Raw genomic sequence first — 19,412 nt, forward strand, 5'->3', positions numbered from 1 at the left:
CACTGCAGCAGGATCCAGATGCCTCATTCCACTGCACCATCCATTCTGTACAACCCAACCCAGGCATATTTGGGTGTCTGCTTAGTGAGGTGACACTGGGGAGCCTCCCATATGAAATTCCATCATCTGGGTAATGCCTTCAACACCTCCTTCTCTTCCACATCCACTGAGACGCACCACAAGCCCCCCAAAAGAAAGCAGGGAAGCATTCCGGAGGGCTCCCAGGGAAAGGAAGGGTCATGCCCATTATCCAGTGGAATCTCAGCATCCCAGTGCTGTTTATGCATCTGCCATTCCATACCCAGCCCGTGCCCCCGGGGTTCTTCGCCTTATTGCTCTTTAATTGCCCTGTTCAGGAAGCCCGGAGCTTTGACTGCCTGGTTAATGAGTACGGGAGGCATCGACCCCTTCGGCTGCGACCCGGTGCCGCAGGGAGACCCTGTCCCCGACACCCAGGGCCAGGACAGTCCAGCTGCTCCCCAGTGCGCGGGCATCCCACGCTGTGAACCCCACATCTGGGGCCGCTGGAATTCCCCGGACACCCGCTTTGATACAGACGCTCGCCCATGATCCTAAGCCAGATGTTTGCCTGGGAGCCCCCCATTCTGGGCCGGCTGTTTCTCCCCCCTGGCTCGCTCCCGTGCAGCTGCGACCCCTCCCCAGCCCGCTGCGGGCCCCCCCGCAGGTGCCGGAGCCGGAGCGGGGCGGAGCGGGGCGGCCCCGGGGCGGAGCGGCGGCAGCGGGGCGGCTCCGAGCGCTCCGTGCCGCGGGCTCCCGGCGCATCCCGCTGCCGGTAAGTGCCGCGAACGGTGGGAACGGGACCAACCCAACCGGGCCGGGATGGCACCCAGCAGGCTCAGAGTGAACCGGGCAGGTTGGGATCCTAAAGGGTCAGACCCAGCCGGACAGGATGGGATCTTGGTGAACTGGGTAGGAGCGGGCGGGATGGGGCTGGAGAGGGCAGGATGGAATCCTAAGGGGTCAGAGTGAATCCGCTGCCTCCCGGCGCATCCCGCTCTGGTAAGTGCCGCGTACCGGGAGTACGGGACAAGCCCAGCCGGGAAAGGATGGAATTCAAGCGTGTCAGAGTGAAGCGGGAAGGATCGGGCTGGAAGGACGGGATGGGACTGGACCGGACAGGATGGGACCCAACAGGGTTAGATCCAGCTGGGTAAAATGGGACTGGACCGGATGGGAAGGGACCCGACAGGGTCAGATCCACCCGGGCAGGATGGGACCTTGTAGGGTGAGAGCGAACCCGCTCTTTCCCAGCACATCCCGCTGCCGGTAAGTGCCGCCAGCGGGGAGGGGGGGACGGGACCAGGCGAACCGGGAAAGGATGGGATCCCAGTGGGTCAGAGTGAGCCGGGCGGATGGGACTGGACAGGGCAAGATGGGACCCAACGGGTCCTACCCAGCTGGGCAAGATGGGATCCGAGTGGGTCAGAGTGAGCCGGGCAGGGTCAGACCTGAGGGGACAAGGCTGAGCCCGCCAGGATGGGATCCAACGGGATCAAACCAAACTGGGCAGGATGGGGGAAAACCGGGTAGGACCCAAACAGATCGAATTGAACTGGGCAGGATGGGGGAAAACCGGGTAGGACCCAAACAGATCGAATTGAACTGGGCAGGATGAGGCAGAACAGGAGAGAATGGGGTCAGATCCAGAGAACAGCCATGCTTCGGATGGGATTTGGAGTGATCCCAGAGCCACTCCGAAAGGAAGCTGCTGCACTTTGCCCTTGGGGAGGTTTGGCAGCTCTTACCATGGAGCAGGGCTCAAAATCCCGCCGTGATTCCCCTGGCAGGGCTGGTGCAGGGTGGATTCTCCCCTGTCCCTCTGCTCCCATGGTCTGGGGTGCTTGCATCCCTCAGGCATCCATAGGGATCAGCCTTGTGCCAGAGATTGTATTGCACATAAATGTCCTTAAATCTGCTCGAGGGACCTGGTTTTCCTTGGCATCTCTGCTATGGGTTCTGGTAGCCTGGCCTCTACCTTTTATACATATTTATATGTATTTGTGCATGTATACGTCTAGAGATACAGATATATTCCTATATACATATATATATACCTATATATGAGCATGTCTGCATAGACATGTGTGTATAGTTGTATAAATACATTTCTGTATATATGGGTGGAGTTATGTATCAACATGAGTGTGACTCCATGTGCTCCAGGAAATATATTTGTGTGTAGGGATGTAGAAGTTTCTGTGTATGTGTGTGTATAGTCTGTATATGTGGGTGGAGAGATGTATGTTTATGGTTATGGTTATGGTTATGTTTATACTTCTGGTTCTGTTTATATTTGTAATTTATACTTATTTATATAACTATAAAGATAAAGATAAAGATAAAGATAAAGATAAAGATAAAGATAAAGATGATAAAGATAAAGATAAATGTGTGTGTGTGTGGAGAGCCTAGATACGGTTGGACGTAGTGGGATATATATGTAGAGAGATGTGCAGAGGTGTATTTATGTATAGAGGTATATGTTTGTGTTTATATTTGTATTTATATTTACATGCATAGAGGTATAGGCCAGCTGAGACTGGGAAAGCTCATTGCACCTTCCCTGTCCCCATCAACCCGTTTCCAGCAGGGAATCGCAGTCCAGGTTGCCCAGAGCCTCCCTGAGGTGCTGATTTATGATGGGGCACCAAAATGTGGGAAGATGAAGGTGCTCACCCAAGAACAGAGTGTCTCTGCCACCACCCTCTGCCTCATTCCCAACAATCCATGTTTAGTACCCCAAAATTCCCAATGCTCTCCCAATTTTCCCATGTTGTTACACCCTCAGGCTTCACTAAATGGAGATTTCCCTTAAAACATCCAAGCCTGACTCCCCACTGGGCAGATGGGCACCTGAGGATATTTTGGCATCAGCCAGGAGATGTTTGGGGATAAGGATGTGGTGGCTTTGGCCAAGTGACATGCAGGATGGAGCATTCCCCTTTCCATGCTCTTTGAAATTTGCTGAGCTGGAGCTTTCACTTCCACCCAGCCCAGACTTCCAGCCCTGCCAGCCAGCCACAAAGACCAGGGTGGGAAAGATAAACCACGGAGGAAGATTTCCAAGGGACCCAGGGCAGCAACATCCAAAAGCTTTTCCTGCTTTATCCAGCTTGCAGAATCTCCCTCCAAATCAATAGAAGGGTGTTAATTAAAGTTAATTCCACTGGAGAAGGGCTTGGTTTGAAAGCAAAGAGGTTGGAGGGGGAACATGCAGCTGCGGGTGATGATTATTTTTAATCTCTTCTCCATCTGGCCACAGAGCAGCCCTACTTCTCTTTCCTGATCCCTGTTCCTCCTCTGCAGGCACCTTAAACCTCTGGGATGAGGTTGACCCCATCTTGACCCCTCCCAATACCACAGGCATCCCTTTTTTTTCCCTAAAAGTCTCATTTCCCGTGGATTTCAGCAAGTGTCCATCGGTGTGGCAGCAAGACACCAGCTCCTATGGATGTGGGAGGTGCCAGCCCCATCACCCCCAGAGCAGGCAGGGCGTCCCATGATGGGGTTTTGGGGTGAGAAAAGGGACTTTTGGGATAATTCACCCTGACAGACAATGGGGTGGGAACATGCCCCGGGCACAGAAACTGGTTGAGGCTGAGGGTCTCAGTGTGGTTTCATTAATTGGTGGGCACTGGGGGTTCTGGGCAGCTGCAGGTCCTGAATACAGTTGGGATGGGGATTCTCCAATGTCTGGCCTTTCCCTGGGATCAGGAGGGATTTTTCCTCCTCTCCTCCAGCTTTTCCATCCCCCCAAACCCAGCAGCAAGGGGGTTCAGTGCTGTTTCCCTCTTACAAAGAGGGTTTTTTTTCTAATTTGCCATTTTTTGGGGAGTGATCCCTTCTTTTTTTGGCTGCTCCTCCTTTTTTTGGTTAACTGAAGACCTAGGTAGCCTTGGGCATGGCCCTTAGCAGGTCCTTGCCAACACCTCCAAGGTGTGTTTTGGGGGAAAAATATGTTGAAAAGAGATGTAGACCACATTGGTTCACTTCAAACTCAGTGCCTGTGCCTCAGTTTCCCTTGTTTTACTGTAGCACCTGGACAGCTGGAACATCTTCTTCCTCTTGGTGCCACAGTGCCAGGGGACTTCCCTGTCCCCAAAAGCAGCCAAAAAACGAGGAGAAATTAAAAAAAAAAAATTACAGAAAAGACCAAATAATCCAGAATGACCTGAACCAGCCACATCCTGGCAGCCACAGGCAGGAGTGTCCCCTGCCCTGGTGGCATCTGTGCCGTGCCACAGCCCTGCAGTGCCTGGCAGAGCCATTCCTGCCAGCTGGGTTTCTGTTCCCCCTTTCCCTGGGGGGCTGCTGCTGCTGAGAGGAAAGGGAAGTGTTGCTCAATGGGGCGAGCACAGCACCCACAGACGTGCCAAGTGCCAGCAGAGCCGTGGGTCTCAGCACCCCGGGGCACCCCAAGAGGTAAGAGGCACTCCCAGGCCCCCCAAGACCCCTCTTCTCAGCCACCTTGTCCCCAGTGTCCTTGGTGGGGACACTGGGGGGTGGCAGAGGTTCCTGTGGGTGCTGACCGACCTTGGGTCCTGAGGGAGGTTTGGGGGGAGCCAGAGGAGCTTTGGGGGGAGCCAGGGGATAGGGAAGTTCACAGCCCTGGATCATTTATTGGCTTGGAGGTGGGAGAGGTGAGTGCTGGAGCTGGGGTGATAGTGGGGTGCTCAATGGGACACAGCGGGGCTCAGCAGGGTTGAGGGGGGCACTGGGGGCTGATGAGGGCTCAGTGAGGTGACAGAGGGACTCATACAGGGTGTGATGGGATGAATGGGGGTGCAGGGGCACTCAGCAGGGTAGCAGGGGCATAGGAGGTGTGTGCAGCAGCCGGGGGACTGATTCACAAGCCTCAAAATTGTGCCCTGACACTGACACCACGGCTGGGCTATGCTCTGGGGACTGCGGAATCCCCAGACACCTGAAATTGGGGGGTACAAGCTGACAGGGTGACCCCTGGACTCGTTTGTCTCTCTCTCCCTGGTGCCTTGTGCTCCATGCTTCTGGCTGGAGCTTGGGCACCTCCTCCCTGCCTCAGTTTCCCCTTCCCAGTGGCCACCCCCTTCCAGGCAGCTTTGTGCCCAGGGCAGCAGGGGAAGCGGGGGGCTGTGCCTCCGGCTAGGGCTGCAGCAGGGGCAGGGCAGGGCAGGGCAGGGAGCGAGGGGAGCGAGGAGCGGCGGCCCTCCGGGACCTGCTGCCCACCGGGACCTGCTGCCCGCCGGGACCTGCTGCCCTCCGGGACCTGCTGCCCGCCGGGACCTGCTGCCCTCCGGGACCTGCTGCCCGCCGGGACCTGCTGCCCTCCGGGACCTGCTGCCCGCCGGGACCTGCTGCCCTCCGGGACCTGCTGCCCGCCGGGACCTGCTGCCCTCCGGGCGCGGGTGGCACCCACGGGCGGAGCGGGACAGACGCTGCCCAGCGACACGGCTGGGGCAGGGGGCTCATGCGGCTGTGCCACCACATCTGCCACGCTGCTCTCAGCCTCTGAGGAAAGCAAATCTCCTCCTGCCCTGCTCAGAGCAGCCCGGAGGAGGTTGGGTGGGCTCTCCGAGCCCATTAAACTGAAAAGCTCTGGGGTCGTTGTCACCGCGCTAATTACGGGTTGACAGTGCCCCCGAGGGTCGCGCTGGGCTCCGTGCGGGTGGCATGTCCCGGGCTGAGCCCGGCTGGCCGCAGGGCTTTGGCACCCCCTGCAGAGGCGCAGGAAGCCGTGCCGGCGGCTACCGGAGCATCCTGCCGCAATTTCCTCCGCCGGAGGGGACTGACAGCGGCTCGGCCTTGTGCAAACCTTTCTGTGCGGGATAAGTGTCATGGGAAGTGCAGCTGGGCTGGTGGCAAGTGTGGCCGCCACGCTGTCCTGTGCTGTCCCACTCACTCTGCCTTCACCTTCTTGTTAGACCCCTAAATCCATCACTGTGGCTTAGAATCATGGAATCACAGGAGGGTCTGGGATGGAAGTGACCTTAAAGATTTATTCCAGCCCCCTGCCATGGGCAGAGACACCTCACACTAGCCCAGGGTACTCCAAACGCTGCCTGACCTGGCCTTGGGCACTTCCAGGGATGCCACAGCTTCTCTGAGTAGCCCAGTTCTGCCTTGGAGCAGCTCCAGGGCCTCCTCTGGGCTCTCTCCAGCATCTCCAAGTTCTGCTGCTGTGTCCCCAGGGCTGGGGCCGCTCTGCAGGTGGGGTCTCACCTGAGCACAGGGGCAGAGGGGCAAAATCCCCCCTTCCCTTCTGCCTAGGCTGGGGGATCAGCCCAGGGCACGTGGGGCTGCACATGATTGCCCGTGGTTGGGTCATATCCAGCTTCCCATCAACCAAATTGTCCTCAGGGCTGCTCTCCGTCCCTCCATCCCCCATCCTTTGTACATACTGGGGGCTGCCCCAACCTGCAGATCACCAGTCCGGGTTCATCCTGTGAGGGAGTACGTGACGCCAGGCAGACGAGTCACCAGCTGTCCCCTCTGACATTCACAGGTGCTGCACAGGGGCCACGCCAGCAGAGAGGACACTGACGGCTGGGAACACCACCATGGCCAACCTGACAGCCACGAACACCGGGAGGAACTCGTGCACCTACCACGAGGAGTTCAAGCAGGTCCTGCTGCCCCTGGTGTACTCGGTGGTGTTTGTGGTGGGGCTGCCCCTCAACGCCGTGGTCATCGGGCAGATCTGGCTGGCGCGGAAGGCGCTGAGCCGCAACACGATCTACATGCTCAACCTGGCCGTGGCTGACCTGCTCTACGTCTGCTCCCTGCCCCTCCTCATCTACAACTACACACAGAAGGACTACTGGCCTTTCGGGGACTTCACCTGCAAATTCGTGCGCTTCCAGTTCTACACCAACCTGCACGGCAGCATCTTCTTCCTCACCTGCATCAGCGTCCAGCGCTACCTGGGCATCTGCCACCCCTTGGCCTCGTGGCACAAGAAGAAGGGCAAGAAGCTGACGTGGCTGGTGTGCGCGGCCGTGTGGTTCATCGTCATCGCCCAGTGCCTGCCCACCTTCGTCTTCGCCTCCACCGGCACGCAGAGGAACCGCACCGTCTGCTACGACCTGAGCCCGCCCGACCGCTCCGCCGCCTACTTCCCCTACGGCATCACCCTCACCTTCACCGGCTTCCTGCTGCCCTTCGTGGCCATCCTGGCCTGCTACTGCAGCATGGCCCGCATCCTGTGCCAGAAGGATGAGCTGATCGGCCTGGCTGTGCACAAGAGGAAGGACAAAGCCGTGCGTATGGTCATCATCGTGGTCATCGTCTTCTCCATCAGCTTCCTCCCCTTCCACCTCACCAAGACCATCTACCTGATCGTCCGCTCCTCGCCCGTCCTGCCCTGCCCGGCCCTGCAGGCCTTTGCCATCGCCTACAAGTGCACGCGGCCCTTCGCCAGCATGAACAGCGTCCTCGACCCCATCCTCTTCTACTTCACCCAGCGCAAGTTCCGTGAGAGCACCCGCTACCTCCTTGACAAGATGAGCTCCAAGTGGCGGCACGACCACTGCATCACCTACGGCTCCTAGGCGGGAACCAGGCCACCTCGGTGCTACCGAGGCACGGAGCAATTTCAGCTCTAAGCTCCACAGAGCAGAGATGGCTTCACTGGGGACGTGCTGGAGGAGAGGAGGATGGCATCCCCCAAGCTTTCAGCACTTTCAGCCTATCTCCAGCCTGGTGATGGATCCATGGTGATCCATCTCCATCCGGTGGTGCAGTATTAACCCTATCACAGATCTAGTGTCCTCTCCCTTGCTCACTTGGAGCAGCTCGGCACCTTGGTGATCAAGCCACCGATGCAATCAAAATCCAGGGAGCGTGGAGAAAAAGATGGAGCTCCATGGAGGACACATCCCTGGATCAGGATGAGCTGCTGGGGGATGATTTGTCCCCATACTCAATTAAAAATTCCATGATGGGGACAGCATGAAGGCTGGGGAGGGTTTGGTTCAGCCCATACCATGGGGCCATGTGTTTCTCCAACTCAAGATCAGTGTCACAGGTGGTTTTTGTGTAACATCCTTTTTGGGACACCCCTATCCCCCATTGCCCAGAATGAGGCCACACCAGCAAGAGACACAGGCTCACTGGTATTGCTGGTGTTGCAAAATGGTGGAGCAGCACCCCTGGATGGACTGGGAACTGGGAAAGGGGACATCAGGGCAACTGGAACACCCACGCTGGATTACCCACTGAAGCCACAACCATGGGCTGGGTTAGGCACAAGCCACCAGCATTGTCACCTGCCTGGCGACCTTCACCTGAATCCAGCTCCCTGCTTAGCCCAGCACCCCAAATCCAGCCCATGGTGGTGTCAGTGGTGCCCTGCTGTCACCTCCTAACCACCACAATCAGAGCCACCACACGTGGACACAACGCCCAGAGTTGGAAGATGCATTCCACAGAGAGCTACTCAATGTCCTGGCCATGTCACCATACATGCCTGGGCTCTCCGCAGGGTTGGGGCTTGAGCTTTGCTCCCCCAGCCTCTGTTGGGATGCTGCCCCCTCCCAGCGAGGAGGGATTTGTGAGGTGGATGCACTACTCGTCGCTCTGCCAGTCTTCTCTAACATATAGGATATATAGAATTAACTCTCTGCTCTCTCTCACATGGGTGTATACACCCACTGTATGTACAGACATAGAATATATCCAAGCAGAGGGAGGTTTGTGGCCCAGCCCAGGCTCTGCAGTGCAGAAATGCTCTGCCTGAACATGGTGTATGTATCTACACAGTGTATATATATATAAATATATATGTGGATAACTGCATTTTTCGTGTCTGCTTATAATAATCACACCTAAGTGGATTTAAGCAATTTGCTTCAAATCTCCAGGGTTGAGCACCCCTCCAGCTTGGCTGCCTGCAGCTGGTCAAGTGTGCAGCTCCATCCTGACTTGCTCTCTGCAGGTACACAGATTCTCCTCAGGTACCTGGCCACCACCCATCCATGCTGGCAGTCCCAGTGTGTCTCCTTGCCATCATGAGGTTGAGGAAGGTGTCCAGGGTGGTCACAGGCTCTTGGATGATGCTCAGAGATCTCAGCATCACGGCTGGGCTGGGATAGAGAGGGATCCTGCAGCAGCATTAGCTCAAACACCTGGTTTTGCAGGAGCTGCCTCCCTGTCCTGACAGTGACAATGACTCTGGGTTGGGGCACAGAATATGATGGAGGAAGAAAAGGCAGCCCCATGCTTTCCCTTGCCCTGAGCTCATCCGCGCCAAAATCCCCTCTGATGCATCTTTGGGGTCCTGCAATGGAAGGGCAAAATGCCTAGGAGCTCCGAGAGCAGGGGCTGGAGGGACAACCCCAGCGTGATGTGCCCATCTCCTCCCAGACAGGAGGAAGGTGACGGACTGGGAGGGCCGGGCCACGCCATCCGGACCCAGGAGAGGGCGCAAAATATTTAGATTTGGAGAAATCCGGTTGATCTGTGAGTGTCCACCTGGCTCCAGGGAGGGAGGGAGGAGCCCTGCACCCAGAGCCTGGAGAGGACCCATGGGAGGAGGTGGCCGAAAAAATCGAACCGCAATAAAGCTCTGGGAGGGGGGGAGGGGGAGGGAAATTAATCAGCTTCCAAAAGGTCTGGTGGTGGCTGCAAGGGCTGCACGGGCTCAGGTGGTCGCATCCAACAGCCTCAGGATGTTGTTCCTGATACTGGAATCACTAATTTGGAATGTTTTTGAAGAGGAGGGGACACACAGAGCTCTCTTTGGATCTTACCAGATCCTGCCCTGCCTTGGAGTCCAGTGAGCAGGCCCCTTGGCACCACCGAGCCTGGAAGTGATGGGAATAAAGGGATGCCTTGGAAATGGGGTGAAGGCTTCAAAAAATCTCCTTTGCTTGGCAGATGCTCAAAGCCAGCAGCTGAGGAACAGCTCCTACAGAAATGAGTGGGAATTAAATACATGGCTCTTCCCAAAATGCCACCTGGGGGGGGGGACATCGTGGGGACGTCATTCTTGCCGCCAGGAGACACCCAGGCCTGGGGGAAACAGGGTGGAGGGTGGGAAGGGAGAGCCAGGGAAGGAAGAATTGCTGGGGTGGAGCACCTCACGGCATCGCTGCGGGCGCTTTTTAGGTCCTGAAAAATCCATTTACAGGAGGTGTTGGATTTTTTTTTTTCCCTTTTTTTGTGCCTCGGTGTCAGAGCCAGCAATATTTTCTACATGGCCAGAACACCTCTGCAGCCCCATCCATGTCTCCAAGGCCACAGCTCACCCACCAGCCGTCCGAGCCACCTTCATTTTTCACATCCCCAGCGATAAATCTGCTGTCTTGGGGGGAAAAAAGGGTTATAGGCTTCAAATAGCAAGCGCTGACAAGCGATGCTGAAAACCCACGAGCAAGTCTGTTCACGGGGCAGTGCTTTCCTGCAAGCTTTGCAAGTTGGGAACAAGGTGTTCTCTCCTCCCTGAGATGAGCAGCAAAGCAAGGTCTGGAGGAATCTGATGCAATGGGAAGAGTCTTTCACTGGCACTCACATTTTTTGTTTATTTATCCTGTTTCCCCCTAAAAAGAAAAAGCTGGGAAGGATGGAGGGAATCACACAGTGGTTTGGGTTGGGAGGGATCTTAAAGACCACCCAATTTCAACACCCTGCTCTGGGCAGGGACACCTTCCACTATCCCAGGTTGCTCCAAGCCCCAGTGTCCAGCCTGGCCTTGGGCACTTCCAGGGATCATGGGGCAGTCCCAGTTTCTCTGGGCACCCTGTGCCAGGGCCACACCACCCTCACAGAGAAGAATTTCTTCCCAATATGTCACTTAAATCTCCCCTATTTTAGTTTAAAGCTGTCCCCCTTCATCGTATCACTATCTGCCCATGTAAAAAGTTGCTCGCCCATTTTGTTATAAGCCACTTTATAAAAGGGAAGGGGGATGAAGGATGCTGGGGGTGGGGGGGTGGGGGGTGTGTGGAAGAAAGGATGCAGGGGGAAACGAAGGATGCAGGAGGGGGTGAAAGATGCAGGGGGGTGCGAGATGCTCCTGCTTAGCCCGTGAGCAAGAGGGCAGCTGCAAAGCCGCCTTCCTCTCCCCCCTCCCCTCTAAAGGGAAAAAAAAAAAAAAAAAAAAAAAGAAGAAAAATTAAATAAATAATTTTTAAAAGGGAGCAAAACTTCAACCCTCCCCCTCTGCTGGAGCAAACCCCGCCTCCGGGGAGGAAAGTTTATTTGAATGCAACAAATAAAAAAGCAGGGGGTGAGGGAGGAGGAAAAGCCAAAAAAAAAAAAAAAAGGAAAAAAAAAAAGAAGGGGTGGGGGCTGGGGGGGGGGAGAGAGAGAGAAAACAAAGCGGGAGGGATGCAGCCCGCCGGCAGCCCGGAGGAGGAGCGGGGCCGGGCGGTGCCTGCGGCGGGGCCGGGGCCGGGGCGCGGCGGCGGCGGCGGGGCCGGGGGGCGGGCGGAGGCGGCGGCGGCGGCGGCGGGGGGGCACCGACAATGGCGGAGGGGGGCAGCGGCCGGGGGGTAGCGGCGGCTCGGTGCCTCCTGCCCGCCTCCTCCCCGCCTTCCTCCTCCTCCTCCTCCTCCTCCTTCTTCTTCCCGGGTAGGAAAGTTTCAGCGCCGATCGCGGAGCAACAACCGGGCCGGGCTTTTGGCAGCCTGGCCCCGTCGGTACGGCAGCTTTCGCTTCGTTTCACCGAGCCGGAGCCGACGGGCCCGGTTCATGCCGGGGCTCAGCCGCCGTCCCCGGCTCCACCGCCGCCCCCGCCGCCGCCGCCGTCGCCGCCGGGCCCGGGGTTAAACGCGGAGCCGCCGCGCTGGCCCAGCGTCCCGGCGATGCGGAAACTCTTCGGGGAAAGCTGCCGGCAGCCGACGGCGGCGACCGGGAATGGGATGGGGAACGGCAGCGGGAGTGGGAGCGGGAGCGCCCGCGGAGCTCCCCCGCCGCCTCCGCCCCGCAGCCGCGTCCCGCACCCGGCGCTCCGCTCTCCCCGCGGAGCTCCGCCGGAGCCCGGCCCGCATTCCTGGCATAACTCGACTCGACCGCAACCACCCTCCTCCTCCCCATCGCCCCGCTCCAACGGGGACGATGAAGCCGCGGCGGCCCGTTCTCCCCGCGCTTCGTCGGGCAGCGAAGGCGAAGGGCAGAGCGCTGCCCTCCGGCCCCGCGCCGCACGGAAGAAGAAGGAGGGCACGGCGGATGGCGATGCCGAGGCCGAAGGCTGCGCTAGGGTGGTCCCCCGCCACCCGCTGCCCATGGTGGCCCGCGTCTCCAAGGTGAACATCCTGCCCTTCGGCAGCCCCGGCGGGTCACGCAGCAGCAGTCGCTATTCCAGCACGGAGACGCTGAAGGAAGAGGAGCAGTTTGGAGTCTGTTGGCCCAGCCAAGGACGGACTTTCCAGGCAGGTTATGGTATCTATCGATCGCCCAGTTTCGGGGCCAGCGATGGCCTGGCGTGGGGACAGCCGGGGGTCCGCGTCCGCCCCAAGCTGCCCCAGAGCGTGGCCAAGGCAAAACTGGACTATGGGAGCGAGAGCCTGCACCAGCCAGGGCTGGAAGGGGAGCAGGCCAAGCATCGCAAGTCCTTGTCCAACCCTGACATTGCCACTGAGACCCTGACTCTGCTCAGCTTCCTCAAATCAGACCTCTCAGAGCTGAAGGTGAAGAAGAAAGGTGTGAGGATCGGCCTTGATGTGGGCTCCGACGGATGCTCCAGCGTTGCCAGCTCCTCCCCAGGCGGCTGCGGTGCCGCTCATCCCCAAAACCGCTGGGCGCCGGGCGAGCGGCCAACGCTCAAGGACCTAACGGCCACTTTACGTCGTGCCAAGTCCTTCACCTGCTCAGAAAAATCCGGGACGCGGCGGCTTTTCCTGCAGAGCACCATGAAGCAGAGCTCCTCCGAGCTCCTTCTGGCTTCTACGGACGGCCAGGACCAGGTGGCTCCAGGTGGGGGACAGCAGGGGATCGAGGATCCTCTCCCCATGGTCATCCAGGACCAGTACATCCAGGAGGCGAGGCAGGTGTTTGAGAAGATCAGCAGGATGGGTTCCCAGCAGGACTACGGCTTTGCCGCCGAGCAGAAGGACAGCGGAGGTGTGGAGGGCGCTGAGGTGGTGGCACCGACGACGGGGACGACAGATGCGACCCTTCGGGGACAGGTGGAGAGCACGAGGTGTTTGAAGGACGTGGAGCTGGAGGAGAACCTCGCTCACAGTAAATCTGCGGAGGAGCTGTCGGGTCACGAGTCAAGCGTGACGGATGAGGGCATCGTCACGGAGCCAGAGCCTGTGGGGATGCGCTTCCAAGCCCTGCACGCAGCTGTGGACACCTGGATGCTGCCCAGTGCCGGGCCTGCAGCCGGTGACTCCGAAACGCTGCTGCCCGCTCGCCCGACGGCAGCGGTTGAAGACCTTCCGGCTGGCAAACCCGAGATGCCGAGCACCCCTGGCAGCCTGCGGCGGCGACGTAAGTTCCCGTCAGCGGGCGCCAATGGGATGGAGGGCGGCAGTGAGGGTGGCACCGAGCCCTACCGCTCCCTCAGCGACCCCATGCCTCACCGGAGACGCTCAGTGGCGGAGGAGGCAAAGAATTTCTCAGTCGACAGCAACCTGCTGGGCTCGCTGAGTGCCAAGGCGGGCATCCCCCAGCCCGCCGCCATCGCGGGCAGCGCGGGCAGCGCGGGCAGCGACCTTTCCCTGGGCAGCGATGGGCCCCGGGACTACAGCAGCCTCATCCGCACCATCGTCAGCCAGCCCGGCGCCATGGCCAAGCTGGGCGATGACAAGGCCAACGGCAAGACCATCAAGAAGAAGTCGCTGAGTGACCCCAGCCGCCGCGGCGAGCTGGCACCTGGCGCCTTTGAGGGTCCCGGTGAGGCCATCAGCGAGCTGGAGCCCAGCATTCCCCCGTCCAGCAGCGAGCCCATCCTCTCAGCACAGCCCACAGCACCGGGCACCGGCCGCAGCTACGGCTTTGACCCCAAGCTGGCCGACGTGCTGTCCCCTCGCATCGCCCGCCGCAGCTCCAAGAAGCGCTCCAACCGTGCAGCTCACCAGGAGAACCAGCCGCCCCCAGCGCCCGCTGTCCTCGCCAAGAGCCGCCCGGCCACCAAGCACGTCCGTCACACCAGCGAGCCCGCCACCTTTGTCCCCATCACCGTCCCCGAGTCACTCGTCCCCTCCGGCCACCACGGCCACCTCCCTGCGCCGGCTGCCGGCCGCTCACCTGGAAAATCCTTCCCGACCCTCCAGCCGCCTTCGCTGGAGGATGTCACCAAGCGGTACATGCTGGCCCTCAACTCAGGTGACATGTCCCCCAGTCCTGGGGATGGACCCCGCTCGCCACCCGCTGCCCCACCGCCCCAGCTGCCCCGGTGCTCCCGTCTGCCCGACCAACACGGCCCCAGGACCAAGCCACAGGTGGTAAGTGCCCATCCATCCTAAAAGCACCTTTGTTTCATGGGGTGCACCACCCATCCAAAGCACTGGTAGCTTTGGGAGTCTCTCATGTGTCCCTTGTGGTGGACAAACTCCCATCTGCGGAGTAACTGCTGGATGGCCAAGAGCCCTCCCAGACCTTTCTGGTGGTCCCCAGGGGATGAGCTCTTGTTTGTTGGGGCAACCTCCCTGATAAAAAGGTGGGTTTTGGATGGGAAAAAGCAGTTTTGGATGGGAAAAAGCAATTTAAATAGCACCAAGTTTTGGTGGAAGAGGCTTTTAGAAATGTATTATGTTTATATATAACATCTCTGAGTGATGCTATGTAAGGTACTGATGAATTGACCATCCCTGAGGTGCTGAACCAAAAATTGCCTTTTTCTTGGCTGGGAAGGCTGGGAAATGATCCTTCTGCTTGGGAATCCTCATGTTACACCCCTTATTGAGCAAAACTGCATTTTCCTCTCTGAAAAAACACCACCCCTCTACTTGGGATCATGAGCATTGCCGTGCTGGTGCATGGGAAGAAAGGGGAAAAATATTTTTGTGCATGCACTGAATATTTGATTGATAGGTGAAAGTTTGATCCTCTCTGGGGAAGAAATGGTGCAGTCTGGGGGGTGTGAAGGTGCTCTGCTCACCCTGAAGCACAGCTGCGTGCTTTGGGATCTTTCCTGGGATGGGTTTTTGGCATCGCTGGCGCCTTGGCTGTTGTTTGAACATGGACTTGGGTTCCCATCACTCCGGGTGTTTGTGCCGGGAAGGGCTTGGAAGCATCACCTCCTGCTGCAGCACAGCAGTGCCAGCACCCACGGGGCTTTTAATAGCTCCGGGAGAAGCCCAGAAATACCCGTTCCTGTGGGGGATCTGCTGAGAGCTCACAGGAATGGTGCTGGCAGGGCTCTCTCCCCTGCTCCAAACCGATTTAAGAGGATGGGCTGGACTATTCCCTTCCAGCAGGCGCTGGCAGCCAAGCGTGAAGTCCCCGGGGCTGAGCCCAGCCATGTAACCCTTGCTGGCCAGGGCAGAGCTACATGGAGAGAGGCTGCTTTTCTTTGGATCCTCCCAAAATCCCCCAGCAGTTTCCTCACAGGGTATTCTATTGGGATTTGGCATCCTCTTCACAGGATATTCTCTGAGATCCAGCAGCCCTGCAGCAGCATCATCATCCCCAGGAGGTTCTCCCGGGGTCTGGCATCCCCACAGCATCATTCCCCCAGGTTATTGTCTTGGAATCCATCATCCCTGCAGCAACATTCCCCTCAAAATATTTTCCAGGGATTTCTGCTCCCCATCCAGCTCCTTCTCCTGTTGTTGTCCCCACTGCCAGACAACAACCGTTGGTGGCTGAGAATGGGATGGCCACTCTTGGCCGCTGTATGAAACATCCTTGAGGATGTTTTGAGTGAATCTGGGGGGAATTTGGCAGCATTTTTTGTCTGATTTGGTTTAGGTTTAGTTTTTTGTCTTCTCCGATCATGGGCTGCAAAGTGCTATGAAACCATCGAGCATCATAATTAAAATGGGTTAACAAGGAACCTCCTGGAGCTTTGGCTGGTGCTGCCGTGGGGACTTTGGCAGGTCCCCAAGGTGAGGCTGTGCACCTACTGGCATTTCTAAATAATTCATATGTTTAGTTTATATAATATATGGTTTATCTTAATAATTTATAGAGAGATATTTCTTACTCAGGCAGGTCACTGTGGTGTCCTGGGGCTGGTACCTGATGGCCCCAATATCAGGCATGCTCTGCTGACCCCATACTCTGATACACCCCCAGCCCTGGTTTGATCCCAACTTTGGGATGATTTGGGGTGGATTTTTACCAGCTGGGAGCCCTGTTTGGCCGAGCATGTCCTCAGGTGGATGGGCCACCTTGTGGAAGCAGACCCTGAGGATGCTGCTCCTCACCTTGCCTGAACCCTCTGGCCTCGGGGAACAGGGTGCGAATTTTCCCTTTTAAGGGCAACACCGCAGCTGTATCTTCAAATCTCTCTCCTGCCTTGGGATTTCTTTGTGCTCCAGCCATATCCTAACTGAAAACAGGATTTTTATTTCTCTTTTTGATTTATTAGATGGTGGAGCTGGGATGTTTTATTTCAGATGGCATCAACTTTGCCTGGGGCGGGCCAAGGGGGACTTGCAAGGGAGTTGCTTTAATTCTAAGTGAGAGCACCGAGGACCGGATATAACTTGGCACTGGGATGGCTGGCTGGGAACAGGGATTTATGTGCTCCCTGACCAGCAGAGAAGAAATCAGCTTTATTTTTTACTTTTAGATTTTTTTCCCCTCCCTAACTCAATGGAAAGGGCCAGTGTTGCAAGGATGTGAGTCTCTATGGGGAAATGGCCACCTCCACTTTTTGTGGGATGGGAGCATCTATCTCGTATCATGGTGATGCTGGTGAGATGGTGTCCATCTCCAGCAGACTGTACTGGGAAGGGATTCATATGGGGTCTGGCACCTCTGGGGTGATGGTCCCTTAAAATATTCTCCCCACAAAATCTTTCACCCTCAAGGTATTCCCTTGGGGTGGAGTATCCCTGCAGCATCATTCCCCCAGGATATTTTCCCAGGTCCCGTGGTTTGGTGGTGTCTTTGGCAGAGGTGCATCTGGCATGTCCCACCCAGAGAGGTAAAGTGGTGTTCTCCCTCGGGGGCAGCACTGTTTGTCCTGGGTGCTTTCCAGCAATTCTCCATGGGGCTGGAGCCATCCAGTTCATCCTGGGTGCAGAAGAGCTCCTTCACCCTGTGCCTGATGATGGGCTTTTAATTCCTCAGGAGTCGTTAGCAGCACATCCCACTCTGGTGGATCCTGTGGGAGAAAAAAACCCCAAAACTCAAGATAAAGGCTTTTCCCTGCTTCCAGCATCCCAAAAACTGCAGGAATGGGCAGAACACACAAGCACATGTGTGTGCACCCATAGGCAGCCCCACACAGCTTAGCAGCAAGTCAGGATGCATTTAGGATACTTTTGGGATGGATTTGGGGCCCATTTGCTGCCAGACTGGCAACCCCTTGGATCTCTCTTCCCCCCATGGCTGAATCCGTCTGGGGATGGAAAATTAGGTATGCTCACTGTCATGCTGTGTTTGTTGACTTAGCAGCACTCGGACTAAACAGGAAAATATTGATTTAAATATAGCACCTCTGGGGAGCACGGGAGTCGTGGGAACGTGGCCCCGGTGCCCCGGCCGCTGCCTTCCCCACCTGCGGGTCCCCGAGCGGGGTGGCCGCACCCCAGAAAAGCCATCAGGGATGGAGGGGGATCCCGGAGGGAAACGGCGGGGTCACGTTCCCAGGGAAGCTTGCGTCAACCACCCCCTTTCCTCCTCATCATCCTTCCTCCCAGCTCATCCCCAATCCTCCAGAAGCTCCTCCTCTCTCTGGGGTCAGCTCAGAGGCCGGATCCATGCACTGGCCATATATTCCTGAAGTTTGTAATCTTTGGGCTTATTTTCCCTTTGTTCCATTTCTGTAAATCCCCCAGGTTTGGGGCTGTGGCTGAGAGTTGTCTTGTTTTTTGGTGTAACTGGAAATCTCTGATTAAAGCAGCTGCAGGAGGAAGGTGGGAATGGGAAAATCTTGGCTTTCCTCTCCCTGCTCCAATGGTTTGTCCGGGTTTTTTGTCCCTGGATCTGCCGTGCTCAGCAAAATGCTGGAGTGGTGGGAAACTGAGGCATGCAGGCAGCCCTTCAGAGAGGTGGGATGTGGGATGGAGCAAGGAGAAGTTGGCTGGAATCAGGTGATGCTGTCTGTCAGTGCCATGGATTGACCCTGGGATCCATGGCATGGGCCCAGGCAGCATGTCTAGGGGGGTGACCCAGCCCAAATCCCCTTAACTCAGCCCATTCTTTCCCCACTGCCAAAATCCCTTACCTTTGCCCATTTCTTATTCTTTCCTGCTCCTGTGCCAAAATTCCTTATCTTTGCCCATTTTTTACCTCTTTCCTTCCCTGGTGCCAAAATTCACTTAACTCTGCCTGTTTTTTACCTCTTTTTTTCCCCTGCTTACAAAGTCCCCAAAACTCTGCCTAAGTTTTACTCTTCCCCAGTGCCCAAATCCCCTTATCTCTGCCTGTTTTTGTCTCTTCCTTTCCCTGCTGCCAAAATCCCCTCAACTCTGCCCATTTCTGCCCCTTCTTTTCCTCAGTGCCAGCGCTTTGAACAGGGCTCCTTTGTCCCTTGTCCCCCCCACTTTAATTAAGAGCCTCTAATTAATTAGGCAGCGAGCTCCACCGGAGGGGGGATGATCCACGTGGGATGTGCATCCTTTGAGGCCTGTGCTGGTGGGGCAGGATCCAGCCTTGGAGCGACAGGGTTAGCCCTGGGCTGAGCTGGTCCTGGGGGCTGGCCTTGGCCCGTGGCTGCCTGATCCAAAGGTCAGGCTCTTGGCAGCATCCAGGGACTGCAGGAGGGTGGGAGGCTGGAACGGGCTCGGCAGGAGCTGGGCTTCCAGCCTATGGAGAGACCCACAGTCCTGCAGCTGGGAGGCACCAGGAGCTCCCTGGGGCTGGGGAACACAGGGAGAGGCTGGTTCTGGAGTTTGTGCATGCAGGGAAATCCGTGGAATTTGTGTGGATGTGCATCCCTGCCCAGGGAGTCCTGGGAGTGCAGGGATACACATGCAGGGGGTATGGAGACATGTAGGTATGTATGGGACACTCACAAAGGGAATTTGGGGGGAATTTGGCAGTGTTTTTTGCCTGATGGACCAGTTTAGGTTTAGTTTTTTGTTTTCTCCAATCATGGGCTGCAAAGTGCTATGAAACCATCGAGCATCATAATTAAAATGAGGAACCTCCTGGAGCTTTGGCTGGTGCTGCCGTGGGGACATTGGCAAGTCCCCAAGATGAAGCTGTGCACCTACTGGCATTTCTAAATAATTCATATTATTAAGGGAAAAGGTCCTTGGTGCAGGGGGTATGGAGAGGGCCCTGGTGCAGGGATATATTCTCAAAGATGCACTGGGCAGCCTGCCTGCATCCTGCCTGCATCTGTGCACAGA

General features: G+C 57.1%; 2 protein-coding genes across 5 annotated transcripts in view; both read left to right on the forward strand.

Moving 5' to 3' along the window:
* Window positions 1-708: 708 nt before the first annotated feature.
* On the forward strand, window positions 709-8,793 carry P2RY6 (pyrimidinergic receptor P2Y6). Of its 4 annotated transcripts, none has more exons than XM_030264145.4 (2): window positions 709-793; window positions 6,503-8,793. In XM_030264145.4, exon 2 carries the CDS (start codon window positions 6,558-6,560, stop codon window positions 7,545-7,547), a length of 990 nt encoding a protein of 329 aa, XP_030120005.4. In that variant the 5' UTR covers window positions 709-793; window positions 6,503-6,557; the 3' UTR covers window positions 7,548-8,793. The 4 variants fall into 4 exon arrangements, with proteins under 4 accessions (XP_030120005.4, XP_030120021.4, XP_012425491.5 ...); XM_030264161.4 differs by having other exon boundaries at window positions 788-874; XM_012570037.5 differs by lacking the exon at window positions 709-793 and adding an exon at window positions 802-4,443.
* Window positions 8,794-11,422: 2,629 nt separating this feature from the next.
* Window positions 11,423-19,412, forward strand: part of ARHGEF17 (Rho guanine nucleotide exchange factor 17) — a 30,419-nt gene continuing 22,429 nt past the window's right edge. The window contains exon 1 of the mRNA XM_030264172.4: window positions 11,423-14,387. Coding sequence (XP_030120032.4) covers window positions 11,463-14,387 — 2,925 coding nt within the window. The 5' untranslated portion in view covers window positions 11,423-11,462. The remainder of the gene's footprint in view (window positions 14,388-19,412) is intronic.

This window comes from Taeniopygia guttata, chromosome 1 (assembly GCF_048771995.1).
Source record: "Taeniopygia guttata chromosome 1, bTaeGut7.mat, whole genome shotgun sequence".
NCBI lineage: Eukaryota > Metazoa > Chordata > Aves > Passeriformes > Estrildidae > Taeniopygia > Taeniopygia guttata.

Excerpts from the sequence above, each read along its gene's own strand:
- P2RY6 (XM_030264145.4), top strand. The coding sequence starts at position 6,558 with ATGGCCAACCTGACAGCCACGAACACCGGGAGGAACTCGTGCACCTAC.